The following is a 15,231-nucleotide window of genomic DNA, read 5'->3' as shown; positions in this document are numbered from 1 at the left end:
TCACTAAGGTGGAACAGATGGAATATATTTTTCCTTCTTTACTAGACAAGCATCACACTTAACTGAATGCCAGAATCATTGCTGTCCTTTCAAAATCTGTTTTCTGCGAAACGCGTGGTAAAATATTAACCAAGAACAATATCATTAATGTTAATTTTTAACATTTTTAACTTTCCAAAGAAAATTGCCATGTGAGCACCGCATTTACCACCAATCAGGAAGTCAGTTTTCAAACGTGGCGTTTTGTTTCACCTTGGTATTTTGTTGACCCTGCCTCGCTAGTCTTGCAGGCCCTTATTTTCTATCGACTTTCTCTCAGCACATTAAGGCACCGCATCATACTCTGACCTCCAGGCCTTTCTCGGTACTGTTACAGTCGTCTCTTATCCACAGTTTCATTTTCCGTGGTCTCAGTTACCTACCGTCAACCACAATCTGAAAATATTAAATGGAAATTTTCAGAAATAAAGAGTTCATGAGTTTTAAATTGTGTACCGTCCTGAGTAGCATGGCGAAAGCTCTCGTCATTCTGCCTGGGATGGAAGCCATCTCTTTGTCCAGTGTCTCCACACTGTATATGCTGCCTGCCCATCAGTCACTTAGCAGCTGCCTCAGTTAGCAGATCGACTATTATAGCATCACAGTGTGTTCAAGTCACCCTTATTTTACTTAATAATGGTCCCAAAGTGCAAGAGCGGTGATGCTGGCAACTTAGAGATGCCAAAAAGAAGCCATAAAATGCTTCCTTGAAGTGAAAAGGTGAAAGTTCTCAAATTAATAAGGCATTTTGTGATCTCACATCATCACAAGAAGGGCGAATATAGTACAATAAATTTTGAGAGAGACCATAACTATAAACTTTTATTACAGTATAATTATTCTATTAGCTGTTGTTGCTAATCTCTTACTGTGCCTAACTCATAAATTAAACTTTATCATAAGTATGAATGTATAGGAAAAACAGTATATATATATATAGGGTTTGGTACTGTCCGCGGTGTCAGCCATCGACTGGGGGCCTTGGAACACATCCCCTGCAGAAGTAGGGGATGGGTAGTGTACTTTCCCCTTGAACTTGCTCTTTCTTTTTCCTCTTGCCCCCTCCAATTATCTGACCATATTTTTTTTTTCCAAATCTCAAACATTATTTCTTCTAGGATGGTTCCTTCCACTTATATTCTCCTTCTTAAAAAAGGGTAATTTCTCTTACCTTATGCTCCTTTTCCAGTATGCTTCTCATACATGGTCTCTTTCTCATTACATACTCTGCGAGGGCAGGAGCTGGTTCTGTCATGTTCACCAGTGTATTTCCTAGGATGCAGTAAACATAAGTGAATTAATATTAAATTGAGTTTTTATTAACCAGAATATTGTACATGCTCTTAAAGGGTCAGAAGGTAGATGAGGAGGTACGAATAGAAGAGGAAAAGAAACAGTTGTCAGAATGGTACTAGAGGATCTGGGATAATATAGAATCATAAAATGGTAGGATATCGGTGGTAATTACTTTTTGAGATTAGTAAATTGGAGAAAACTCAGTGGTTTTATTAGAATATTTAAAATAGAGGAAAAAGCAACCTTGTAATGTGATTTTCATTGTCAAAATAGCATCACTGGCATTATGTATATATATACATCCTTCTATTATAGTAACTTCATACCTAGAAGAACATCTCCATTTAACATTTCAGGTCTTCTCTTGGAAGATAACCCATCTATACGTGCCATATCGTTAGGACATGGTCATATTTTAGTTGGCACAAAGAATGGTGAAATACTAGAAGTGGATAAAAATGGCCCAATAACACTTCTGGTCCAGGTAATTTCAAATATTAATATGCTTTTTTTCCTTTGTGTATAATTGATTCAACATAAGAGCCTAAAGTTGATAGTGGTGTAAAATAATGTTAAATTAATTAGGAAAATACTAGTTAATGTTACTATGTACCAAAAAAATTTACGTTTAATTATAGCTAAATGAGTAGCTATCAGTAAACAAATGTGCATGTTATCATGTGGAATAATTACCAATATCTTAATTCTTGCTAAACAAACAAATGGAAAGAAAAACCCCTTGTAATTAATTTAACTTGGTCCATTTATTTTCTATTTAATTTTATTTCTTCGAAGTATATTTGTTGAATGTAAGGCAGTTGTTTTCTGTGAAACTCAGTTCATTCTTTGTCAGGTTTCTGACTTAGGAAAATAATAAATGGATGTATGCTAAAATTTTATTGCTAAAAACATCAGTGAAAATGTTAAAAACAAAAATCCAGAAATATAAAAATTTATATAGCAGAAATAGAAAAGAAACAGCATAATTAGCTATTACTTCATATTTCCAATAAAATGCTATATAAATTTTTTACATGTAAATTTCCTATATGTATTATGTTTTTCTGAAAAATACGGAGGGAAATAAATCAAGAGTGTAAAACATAGCAAATGAGGTAGGGTCTACCCTAATGAAAAATTGTCCTTGTGCAACTCTGTATAGTAACCCCAATATTGAGATTGCTGTTTGCCCTGAAAGAGAATTATATTCTTTCTTAATGCAGACTTATTTCTTCTCCATCCCCCACTTCACTACTGTTAAGATATGAAGAGCACACATAGACGAGAACATTGCACATACTTTAATGTTAACATAATATCCCAGTGCACCAAGGAGATTTAAGGAAATAAACTTTTACGTCTTGCTCTTTAATTTCGGTCCCATAATATTCCACTGAAGTAAAAAGATGATGGAGTCATGGTGTTTATGATCCCTTGGAAAATGTTAACCTAAGTACACTTTTACAGGTGAATCCAGAGATGAAACTATTCAAATACAAAACTTCATAATTGTAAGATTTTTAGAAGTCATAAATGACATCCTAATATTTTCATATTTATTATAGAGTTTAATATTTTAAATCTACTGTCTCTTAAACATCAAAAAAAGATAAGGGTACCAGTTCTCACTATTATTGTCCAACACTGTGTTGAGGTCTTAGCCAATTTATTAAGACAAAACAATAAGAGCTGTAAGTGTTAGAAGCCAACAGACAATACTGTCAGTATTTGCAGATATCATAATCTTATACATTGAATATTCAAGAGAATAAATTGAGAATTTATTAGAACTAATTAGGAGTCCTATGATGTGAATAGATGCAAAATCAACATATAAAAATCAATAATATTTCTGTATATTAGCGATAATCAGTTAGAAAATATGAAACAAAAATGGTACTTTCAAAGAAAATTATATAATAAGCAGGAATAAATATAGATAAAAGTATGCAAGACCCGTGTTAAGAAGACTAGAACATTTACTGAGACATAACATAAATTATAAATTCAATATGATCATAATCCAAATCCTAATGATATTTTTCACAAATTCTGGAAAGATTTTTAAAAATCATCTAAAAAGGAAAAAGTATCTTATATTAATCAAGAAAATTTTGAGAAACTTTTCATGCCAGAAGTAAAGATAATATAAAACTATAATAATTAAAAGTATGTATACAACAGGCATTCATATATATATATAAACCAAAAAAACCACATACAGTAGTGTGTGTAGCAGCAGAATTCCGTGGGTCGCTTTGTGAAGTCTGTTAATATGGTCTTCTGAGCCACAATCGTGGGACCTCTCCGTTTAGTGTACCTTGCTTCAGAAACTGAGTGCTTGGTGTGGGAGAGGGAGCCGTAGCTTCAGGTCTCACTGGGTTGCCACTGAGGCCCCAGTATTCTCAGTGGCACCGCGGCCAGGGTGGAGCCTCCCTTTCCGACTGAGGGTGGGCAGGAGAGGGGAGCTCCCACTTAGCAGCAGCCACCAGGGATTCAGCCTCAGCAGCAGGTAGCTGGGAGTGGAATTAGAAGTGCTGACCCCTGACCCCTTCTGAGAAGCTAGCCCTCCAACTAATAGCTGGAGCCTGGCTTCTTGGTCCCATCAGTCTGGTGTGGAGTTTCCACAGCAGTGGGTTAGGAAGAGGGAGGAAAGGAGTGGATCTCGGTTCAAATGCTGCAGACTCTCACTGTTCTTAAAGAATTTAGATTTTCCTGAGTAAACGTTTCTTGACTTGTTTCCACTTGGAACCATTTCCAGAGACTTTAATAATAATAATTATTATTATTATTATTTTCACCACTTTTACTGGTCAGCAGGTCTGTGGAGCTTCTTCCCCTGTCATGCAGGAAGTCCCCACTGTGTGGCCACTAACATTCCAGAGCAGCCAGTTTCTAGTCTCTCCACCCAGTGAACGTTTTAGGATTTTAAGATAATTTTAATAGTGGCTTGATTGTATTTAATTGTGGAGGTACATTGTTACAAAGGTGTTTTAAGGTATATTCCAAAGATAGAGAAAAGTTTTAATAAACTTACTCATTGTTCATTGTCCTATCATTATCAGATACTATCAAATGTTGTCTTGAGTTTTCTTCTGAATACACATGGCTTTAGGTTAAATTGATCTTAACTCTCTTTTTTCATAGGGACACATGGAAGGAGAGGTGTGGGGTTTGGCTACACATCCTTATCTGCCCATCTGCGCTACTGTGAGTGATGATAAAACCTTGAGAATCTGGGATCTTTCTCCTAGTCATTGTATGTTGGCTGTTCGGAAGCTGAAAAAGGGTAAGAAGCTCTCGGACTTGGAGGTAGATTAAGTTGTTACTATTTTCTAACACTCACAAATGTAGAAGACAATAGTCAGTATATAAAGACTTTAAATATTTATTCTATGTCCACTTGCTCATGAAGCTATAGAAAGAAAATTAATTCTATCTCATCTTTGCTTTGTGGGACCTCCTGTGATCATGCCTGTCCTGAGCCAGTTTTCAGCATCATGTTGGAAGAATATAGGAAGAAAACAGAAGTTTTCTCTCCTTTGCGACTATGGATTATGTGTAATTCAGAATTGGAAACCAAGGAAGAAGGCCTTAACTAAAAACAGATAGCATAGTCGAGAGGAGGAGATTTTAGGATGCAGCAGAACTGAGCACATTTGTAGGAGACAAATGAGGCCAACCTGTCAGGGTAGCGAGGTAGAGGGTTCATTCGTTGGAGCAAGGCTGTTACTGTTATCCCAGAGAAGGCGAGGATATACAGATAGCTTCAGATTTCCTAGTAAAGTGGGAGGAAATGTTATTTTATAGCACGAAGATGTTGTAGGAGCAGCTCTGTTGAAAAAGTTGTGAATTGTGACTGACGAAGAAATGTGATAGAATCGGCAGATGAAGGAAAGGATTGTCTAGCTGTAATGAGGAGCAAGTTGAAGTTACATAACATGAATTTATAATTCAGTCATTTAATTTATTTTTTACTTGCTTCTACTAACTTAAAAGTTACAGAGTTTATAATAGGGTTACTGTTAAATCTTTAATGTGTATACATAACTGAAATCGGAAGTGAATCACAATCTCTAGAACACTTGAACTCTAGTCACCACTCCCACTTTTTAAAGCTATTGGTGTCATCATTTCATTCTCTGGTGTTTTGTTTGTTGGTCAGTGAAAATTAGAATTACCAACTATTATTTTAGTGATTCTATAATCGAACTTTCAATGCAAGGGGTTAAATAAGATTCCAAAACCACAGTCACACTTCTGTGTACGTGGAATACCAAATATTCTTTTTTTCACAAGGCCATGGGAATTCCTGACCAGTCAAACTTGGGACATACTTAGTTTTAATCCCTGTCAGATTTTCTTTTCCTTTTAAAATGAGGTATAATAGACATAAAACATTATATTTGTTTTAGGTACACGACATCGTGTTTTGATATTTGTATCTATTGCAAATCGATCACCACGATAAATCTAGTTAACTTCTGTCACCATACAGAGTTACAAATTTTTTTTCTTGTGCTGAGAACTTTTAAGATCTCGCTTAGTAATTTTAAAATATGGATTACAGTATTGTTAACTATAGTCACCATGCTATGCATGACGTCCCCATGACTTGTTAATTTATAACTAGGAGTGTGTACCTTCTTACCCACCTTCACCCATTTTGCCCACCCCCCACCTCTGGCAACCACCAGTCTGTTCTCTGTACCTATGAGCTTGGGGTTTTTTTGTTTGTTTTAGATTTCACATATAAGTGAGAACATATGGTATTTGTCTTTCTCTGTCTCACTTCAGTTAGCATAATGCCCTCAAGGTCCATACGGCAAGATTTCATTCTTTTTATGGCTATTCAAGTAATATCTCATTGCGTGTGTGTCACATTTTCTTTATCCAGTCACCTCCCAGTGGACACTTAGATTGTTTCCTTATCTTGGCTGTATAAATGGTGTTGTGGTGAACCCAGGGGTGCATAATCTTTTTGAGTTAGTGTTTTCGTTTTCTTCAGGTAAACATCCAGGAGTGGGATTGCTGGATCATATAGTAGTTTTGTTTTTAATTTTTTAAGGATTTCCGGGTTTTTAATCTCCCTTCAATCGGACATTATTGTTTTATGCAGTCAGCGCCTACTTAGGTTATCTCTGCTTGCACATTTCTTTGTTCACCTTTTATTCTTGTACCTCAGACTTTTATACTTTTATCATTTTCTTTCTTCCTAAAACACAGTCTTTGAGTTTCTTTAATAAAGACTCGTCAGAAATGCCCTCAGCTTCTTTTTTCTGCATCAGTGGCGTGCCAAGAACAGAGTGATGAGGGTGGTCTATTCTGATAGAAGTATTTTATCACTGACATTACAATTAAAAAGCAAACTTTTTTATTTAGTTTTATTATTATTGTTTTAAACTCTCAATAGGCATTGCATTGCCACTCAGGGTGAACCGCTACCACCACCCTACCCTTGGTACACTGCTGGTCTGAACATGGTTTGATTTTTGACTTTCGTCATTGAATGCTAATGTAACTGCTTCTGGAGTTATCGGTTGAAAGTTATTATTCCTCTGGTTTCCACTGTCCTCATTTACTTTGTTTTACAGTTCTGTAGTTTAATAAAATCGTGCATGTATGTGGTTTAACCTCTTCCGTTTAGGACTTGTTGTGCTTCCTGAATCTGTAGAATCAGTGAGAGTGGTCACGGGGTAAAGGAAAAGCTCGCCAGAGGGTGCAGGCTAGCACCCCATGGCAGGACCACTGCTTGGAGAAAAACTTAACCCGGGCCAAAGGCTGTTGAACCATGAGCTACCGCTGTGTGGGCAGAGCATCTTGCCGAAGGCTGCAAATCACAGCAGAACCATTAGAGCCATTACTCTGATGCTGGGGAAACTTGCTAGAGGACTCAGTGGGAGCTGACACTGTGGGGAGCACTGCCAGTCCCCCTGCAAGCCAGTGCCCTGGTTCTGTGAAGTCGATCACTGGAAGAAGGAAGGGGTCCCGTTCTCCTGCTTTGAACTTGTAGTGTCTCTCTAGCAGCCTCGATTGGCGAAACTTAGAAGCAGTCAGCTGGCAAAAGAGAAGTCTACGAAGCCCAAAGAATGGTAAATTTGGAACTGAGGCGATAAATAATAGTAGCTCTATGTTTAATCAGCACTCCAGTGCATCTTTAGACACACATTTGGAGTTCAGTACAGCCACAGAACTAACCTTATGCTCACGTTCTACCAATAGTTTCTACCGAACGAGATGCAGCTACCTTTGGTACAGTGAGGAATTCTTACCTTCCCCCCAAAGAGAGAAGATATACCGTTCAAATAGTCATTGTAGTCATTGCTGATTAAATTAATTACTCTCAAATCCAGTCACAGTTTTACTGAATATTCTGTTACCTTAAGACTAAATTCTAAAGTTAAGCTTTGACAAACTTTTATAAAATATGAGGGAGATAAAGGAGAGAAAAGTAAATACGCACATAAGAAGCATTTGTGTATCTGTAGTCTCTGTTTCTGTAACTGTTCTAGGTTGTGGTTGATACCTGTGATTTCTCTCTTCCATGACCCATTCCATACTTGCTTTGCTCTCGGCCAGAACCTTAGTTGGTTGGAGCTACTTAATTGGTGGGATGACCCAAACCTTCATTAATGAATGATACGAAATCTCAATTTCTCTACCTGTTTTTTTTTTTCTTGTTGCCGTTGTTTTCCATTAAGCTTTTACCACTGGCCGTTGACGGACGGAGGCATCCCAGTGTCTCCCCTGGGTAACAGAGATAGTCCCCTGTTTCCTCACTGTGTACCAGTGACTAAGTTTCCACTTGGTCGTCAGGATCGATCATTTTAACCAGAACGGTAACAACCCCTTCCTTTGCCTGTTGGTTCAGTGCCATAAGGTGCCAAGTTGGCCAGGTGGCAGTCTCTTCCCACTCAATGGAAACACTGTGTCGCCTGGTGAGAGGATTCTCCTGCTCTTGGGAGCTAGGACCAAATCAGCAAAGCTTAGAGTTGCCAGGATGCAAACCAAAATCGTGCAAGTCAGTTATTAGATGAGAATAGTGAGAAGAGCCACTCTCACCTCCACCTCTTGATTTCCAGCCCCATGGATTCTGGCTGTGAGGTGGACATCACCATGTATAACAGTCTGTGATCAAAGCATATGCGACATCCTGGAAGACAAAAACCCCAGCCTTTAAGGGTGTTTCCCAAATGGTGCCATAAATTAGCCATCATATCGTTCTTTTAGCTGCTTTCTCTGAGTTATGGGGGTATGTGATAAAACCAGTTAATTCCATGGGCATGAGCCTAATGCCGCACATCCTTTGCTGTGAAATGAGTTCCTTGATCAGAAGCATGGAATTTGGTGATGGTAGATAAGGCATCCTGTATGCCCATGGATGATGGTGCTAGCAGAAGTGTAGGGGCAGGGAAGGGAAATCCAGAACTTGTGTTTTTTCCAGTGAGGATAAATCTCTGCCCCCTCCATAATGGAAGTGGTCCAGTGTAATCCACATGCATCAGGTGTCTGGCTGGTCTCCCTGGAAATAGTGCCATAACAGAAGTTCTGTTGGCCTCTACTATTAGCAGATTAGACACTCAGCAGTAGTGGTAGCAAAATCAGCCTTAATAAGGAAAAGTCTGAACCCAAGCATAGACTACATTCTCGCCACCATGGACTCGCTGAGAATGCGCTAGCAGGCCAGGAACAGAGGCTGCCTGATGCCCATAAAGCAAGTTATCCATCTGATTATTGAGAGCCTCCTCTGCAGAGGACCCCTCTGGAGGGCGTTCTCTAGGACACCAAAATCTTCACAGCCTATGCCCTTTCTGAGAGTTTCTTCCACACGGGTATTTTCCAGACTTCCTTGTCTCTCATCTTTCAATCTTGTTTCTTCCAATTCTTAAGTGTTCATCCAAACAGTGAAAAATTGCTATTAAATCTGTAGCTCTGTCTGGTCATTTCTCACTACAAACATGGAAAACTAAATGTGCTGCTTGAAGTGCTGCCCGCTGGAAAGTTTTACCTTCACTGCTGTTCTTCAGGGTCACCCCTCAGTGGGGCCATAATGCTTTCAGATGGGTGCCAGCATATTGTATAGAAACATCTGTATATCTGGCTTAGATTTTTTTCTTCTGTCAGCTGATCATAAGGAACACCTCTGAGGTCATAGGTATAGATTGGGAGACGAGGCATTGCAGAAGGAATTATTGTTGTAGGAGTCTGGGCTACCTGTTCATGCAAATTACTTGTAATGTCCAGATCTGTCCAAGCCTGGTCTTTTATACGTTTCCACTTGATAAATTGCTGTTGTGTGCACTCAACTTATAGTTAGCTTGGTCACATAACTTTCAGTTAGTGAGAGGGAACTCAAGACACATAGTCGCCTGATACTCTTTAGCTAGGCTCGTACTCTCTAACAAGATCTAGTAGCAAACTAGAAGCTGCTTCTCAAAAGGAAAATAGTTATCTGTAAAGGAAGGCGTGGATTTTCTCCCAAATCTGAGAGATCTGCAGGATGATTCTCCTTTGGTAGCTTTCCGAAGGATCTATCCCTATGTATCACAGACACTTTGAATGTCGTTGGATCTGCTGGATCATAAGGCCCAAGTAAAAAATCAGCTTGCCTTTTCTCGTTCTGGTCCCTGCTGGAAGCTGGAAGCCAGAAGCTGGAAGCCTTTTAAGTCACTGGGATGCTGGGTAGAAGCAGCTCATTCAGATGCGGTATATGTTGCTTTCACAAAGGCCTACCAAGTGTCTCCTGCTTTTGTTTGTGGTAGGTGATGGATGGAAGGTGCAGCAACTTGTCTTTCACCTTGGAGGGCATATCTTGACATACTCCAGATCATTAGATTCCCCAGAACATCACTGAGGTGGCAGGTCCTTGAATTATTGTGAAGATTATCTGCCACTCTCTTGATTCACTTATGTCTTACTAAGACATCTAAAGTACTTGTTGCTTCCTGCTCCCCAGATCCATTCGACATATTGTCATCAATGTAGTGGACCATTGGGATGTTTTGTGGAATATCAAGACGATCAGGATCTCTGTGGACTATATTATGGCAAAGAACAGGAGAGTTGAAATAGCCCTGAGGCAAGGCTTTGAACGTGTACACAGATGCAAGCCAGGTAAAAGCAAACTGCTTCTGGTGGTCCTTATGAGTCGGTTTGGAGAAAAAAGTGTTAACCAGGGCAATAGCTGCATGCAGAATGCTTGGGGCTGTGTTAATTTGTTTTAGTCAAGATCTGGAAGAGTAGTTTCAGTTAGACTCACGACTCAATTAAATGTGTTATTCATAGTTATTATCTAAAATCCATCTGATTTCAGCACCGACCAGATAGGCAAGTTTTAACGATGATGTGCTAGGTATTCTCATTCCTGTGTATTTCAAGTCATTGGTATTGTTACTCATTTTTGCAATTCTCAGGCTTGTAGTTTTGCTTCTGGTTTATTGTCGTGGTAGAGAGGATCCAGGGTGTTCACTCAGTTCTTTCTCTCATAATAACCCTTATCCCGTGGATCACAAAGCCAGTATAGAGGATTCTACCAGTTGCCAATTTTATCTGTTCAAATTCAGGAATTGGGTGGGATACACACATACCCGAGTCCACCATGATTCAAATCTGGGCTAAAATTTCATCTTGCACACGGTCACCATAAGGCCCCACTCGAACGGCGTACAACAGTATTCTGTGTCTCAAGAATTAGTGTCAATTCAGGGTCCATGTCTAGTGATACTTGAAAGTCTGGATATTCCTCTTCTCAGTCATTCTAGTAAGTGCTCGCGGATCCTTGGAGGATAATTTACATTATACACTTATGGCAATGCTTCAGGGTTCTTCTTCAGTGGGACCTCGTCTTCCCTTAATGAAGGGGCTTTGAGTATATGTATAGGCTTAGGTTTAAAAACTAGTTGAGAATCTGCGACTGTCTACTGTGGTGGTTAGATTTTTTAGCCACCTGCTGTGGAGTTTTTCTGTTGTATAGATCAGACACTAGTCTAGTAGCCTGCTCATCTATTTCATTCCTGGAGACACCACGACTGAGTAGCCCTGCCTCACCCCCCACTGCCCTCCCCGGAAATCCCCACAGGCCAGAACATTCGATTATCTGTGCATCCCTGCTGCCCTTCTGGGGAAAAAGAATCTACCTCACTTTTGGTGGTTAACCGATACCTCTTGGCCTCTGCTTCTTTATGATGATCCCTGTTGTCTGAGGGAGCCCATATTAATGGCGACATCTCCCGTTCCTGACCCTACATAGGACAGTCACAGAGCTTTTCCGGGATGCAGATGGTGCCCTTAATGGATTTCTCAGTGCCTTCATGAAAGGACTAGTTTCTAGACTTTTTAGGGGATGTAGATGGTGGGTGGGTATGCCGGTTATGTATGAAAAACCTACTTTAACATTCTTAGCTCCCTAAGCTTTTGGAGTCCTCTACATCAGGTGTTAGCCCGTGGATTCAATCCAGCCCACCTCCTGATTTCATAAATAAGGTTTTATTAGAGCACAGTCATGCCCGTTCATTTATGTAGTGTCTCAGTCCACCTTTGAATCACAACAGCAGAGTCGGGTAGCTGTGGCTGAGACCATATGGTTCACAAAGCTGAAAAATCTTTACTGTCTGGTCTTTGAAGCAGAAGTTCACCAACCTCTCCCCTAGAACATGCTAGATTTGAGCCAGGTTGGGGACTAGTGACAGCAGAGGATTGGTGTGAATGGTTTTTAAGAAGATTGAGCATCCTCTTGACAGGGCATCTGCCCCAGAATGCCAGTCTTCTCAGAAACAGGAGAACAAGCCTCTTTGCACTGGCCAGTGAGACTCAGAATAACATAGAAAGTCAAGATTCTCAGTTGTGTCTGAGTCTAACCAAAGTTCACATTCCAAGTTTCAAAGTTCCCTTCCTTCCCTGTCAATTCCCTGACATTCAGATAAGAAGCTCGGTGAGTCTGTAAATTCAATTGACTCTGTAAATTTGTAACTAACACCATTTTGTATTTAATTTTCAGCAGGATCAGTCCTGTCAGATTCTTTTAGGTTTGCCGTGGAAGGTCTCCCTACTAAGAATCCTGACCTAGCACAAACTCTTGTGCTAAGAGTTTAACAAGGAACTTATTACTTCTTTCTGGAAATGTTCTGTGCACTCACTTGCACAGTACAGTCTTCGAAGTCATCATTCTTTTTGTAATGGTCAAGGACAACAGCCTCTTGGACTTCTTGGACTTCATCATAATCAACCGCAGGAGATAATTTGATTAATCATTATGCCAGTGCTTATCTTGCAGCGCTAGCATCGTGTCTGCCATTGGCAGGACTGAGCCCTGTGCTCAAGCCGAAAGACATGACTAAACCAACGGTCAGTTCCAATTCTATATCAGTCAAGAGAAAGAAACTACCCCAATAATTAGAACAGGGGAAATTTAATATGAAGAACTGTTCAATGACAGGTGGTTAACTCCTAAAAGGGATAAAAGAGAATTCTAAGAGGTGGAGAAGTAGTGACTGCAGAAAGCAGCTACCACCTATAGGGCTAGTCTGCAGACACGGGATGACCTTGAGAGGGCTGAGACTCAAAGCTCGGTGTAGGTGCCACAGGACCATACAACCTGCCAGTACAGGAGAAACTTGCCTGAGGGTTGATCTGCTCTTGTGGCGGAGAAACTCCCTCATCCCCACTCGGACCCCACCCTGCCCCCTCATTGGTACACTAGCTTCAGCCCCCCCAAGAAAGTCCCTACCTTTTTCAGGGGCCCCACAGCACCACCTACTGGCCAAAATCAAATCAGCTGGCAAAGGAAAAATGTGCACAGGATCCAGCACCAGTATCACATAGCAGGAGGAAGAGGGGCGACTTTGCAGGTGAAAGGCAATAAATTAACAACAAGCTCTTATTCAAATTCCTTGGCTGTAAATACTATCTGTATGCTGCTACTACCCATGTTTGTATCTCTAGCTTATTCTTCTCCCTGGAGCTCTGAGGAGTATTGATGTTCACACTGGCTCCTTGATGTATTCACTTGAGTTTCTCATAGGCATCCTTAACTTAATGGGTACAAAACCAAACACTTGTCCTAGTTTTTCCCATCTCAGTAAATGACATCACTATTCATGTAAAAGTATAGCCTCGACTTTTATCTTTTTCTTTTACATCCCAGTTCCTCAAAGTCTTGCCAGCTCTATCTTCAAAATATATCCAAATTCCTCCATTTCTCATCACCTCCATTACTGCCACTGTGTTCCAGGTCATCATCTTCTCTTGACTCTTAAATCTCAGAAAGCATATCCTAGATTTCTTCATTACCAGTGTATGCTTGGTGATTAAGTGACTACTTGTTCTTAATTCATTCTATAATTTTTCATTCTGTAGCAGCTATACTCCACCTCTCCCCACCCAAATTTTATGCAAGATACCAAAAGCCTTTAGGGTTTTTGAACATACCTGCTATACTACCCTTGCTGTCAGGGCAAGCGCACGCTTTTGTGCATTTGCTGATACAGAATTAACCCTTGCTTTGTAAAGTTAATATTAACATCATTATTTCTTCACGTGTGGTTTTGAAACGTGTCGATAGATCTTCCTAGCTTAAACTAATAATTGCCTATGTTCAGATGTTTTTAAATTTGAAAGCACTTTTATAAAGATAGCTTTATTTTTTAAACTTCTGATTCATTGGATAGAAACCACAAGGGTAGCAACCCACACCCCCCAAAATAAAATTTCCACATGTGTCATGGGCTTTTTATGTTAGTTAAACTCTCTCATTCTTTTTCATTAACTTAATTTCTTTTAAGGTAAATATCAGGCCTCGCTTTTGTTAACATCAGAAGAGGGAATATTTTGTATTATTGCTTAGAATTGTATACCACTGATTTCAGTAGAAAACTTTATTGTATGGATCCCTTGACTTTTCATATTGATTTGAGGCTACATATTGAATATAGGGATCTTCTTTGAAATTAAAGTTTCCTTAAGCATATACTTCTTTTTTTTTTTTTTTAAATAAAAGGAATTCTCTTGACATCTGTTCTTTCTCCTTTAGGTGGACGATGCTGCTGTTTCTCTCCCGATGGTAAAGCCTTAGCCGTGGGTCTCAGCGATGGAAGCTTCTTACTGGCGAACGCAGATACTCTAGAGGATCTCGTGTCTTTTCACCACAGGAAAGATGTCATTTCAGATATCCGATTCTCACCAGGTAAGATTGCACTGAAATCACATTTGGTTATTAACTTGGGTCTGGTAATAAATATATCAATGTGTAATTTTTATTAACTGTTATTTTATCTCAGAATTTTACTTTTTTGACTAGAAGAGGCAGTATGGTGAAGTAAAAACTCTATTAGGTCAGTGGTAAATATCTTGAGTGACAATTCTGTCACTAAATTTTCTGTGTGACTTGAGTCAAGGCACTTCTCTGAGCTTCAGTTTCTTAATTTGTAATATAAAAGGGGTTGGATGGACTGTCTTCATTATATTCTTAATGCTTTTGAAATTACATTAATTTTATTTCATCAGTTTTCATGTATTTGTAATAATATAATTTAGGAATTATTAATGGTTACTGTAACATTACTGTAATTTAGGAATTAATGTTAAGGCAAAATTTACCTATGTTGGTTTACTTCTATTCTAAATTTGGAAGGTTTTTATGTTTTTGGTTAAATGTAAAGTATATCAAAATTACATTCTGTATCATTTTTGACATTTGCTTTTCACTGAACCACTTGACTACACTAAAAAACAATTCCATTTTGTTAATTAAAATATACCTGAAAAAATATGTTACCATCTGCCATTTGGCACATATCTTGTTCCAGCTTACAAAATACCCAGGAGTTCCTCTCAAAAATATTACGAAAATTAACTCTAGTTGTACAATGTAAAAAATATTTCTAAATGTAGACAATGTCA

The 15,231-nt window shown here is 39.1% G+C and overlaps 1 protein-coding gene across 1 annotated transcript in view; it reads left to right on the top strand.

The window, feature by feature from the left end:
• EML5 (EMAP like 5) overlaps positions 1–15,231 on the top strand; it is a 123,826-nt gene that overhangs the window by 69,320 nt on the left and 39,275 nt on the right. Inside the window, exons 20-22 of the mRNA XM_039883980.1 lie at positions 1,692–1,819; positions 4,483–4,624; positions 14,363–14,515. Of these exons, the coding sequence (XP_039739914.1) occupies positions 1,692–1,819; positions 4,483–4,624; positions 14,363–14,515 (423 nt within the window). The remainder of the gene's footprint in view (positions 1–1,691; positions 1,820–4,482; positions 4,625–14,362; positions 14,516–15,231) is intronic.

The sequence above is a fragment of the Pteropus medius genome, unplaced genomic scaffold (genome assembly GCF_902729225.1).
Source record: "Pteropus medius unplaced genomic scaffold, Ma_sr-lr_union100, whole genome shotgun sequence".
Lineage (NCBI taxonomy): Eukaryota > Metazoa > Chordata > Mammalia > Chiroptera > Pteropodidae > Pteropus > Pteropus medius.
Note: the sequence above shows the minus strand (reverse complement) of the source record. Positions and strands in the feature narration are given on the sequence as shown.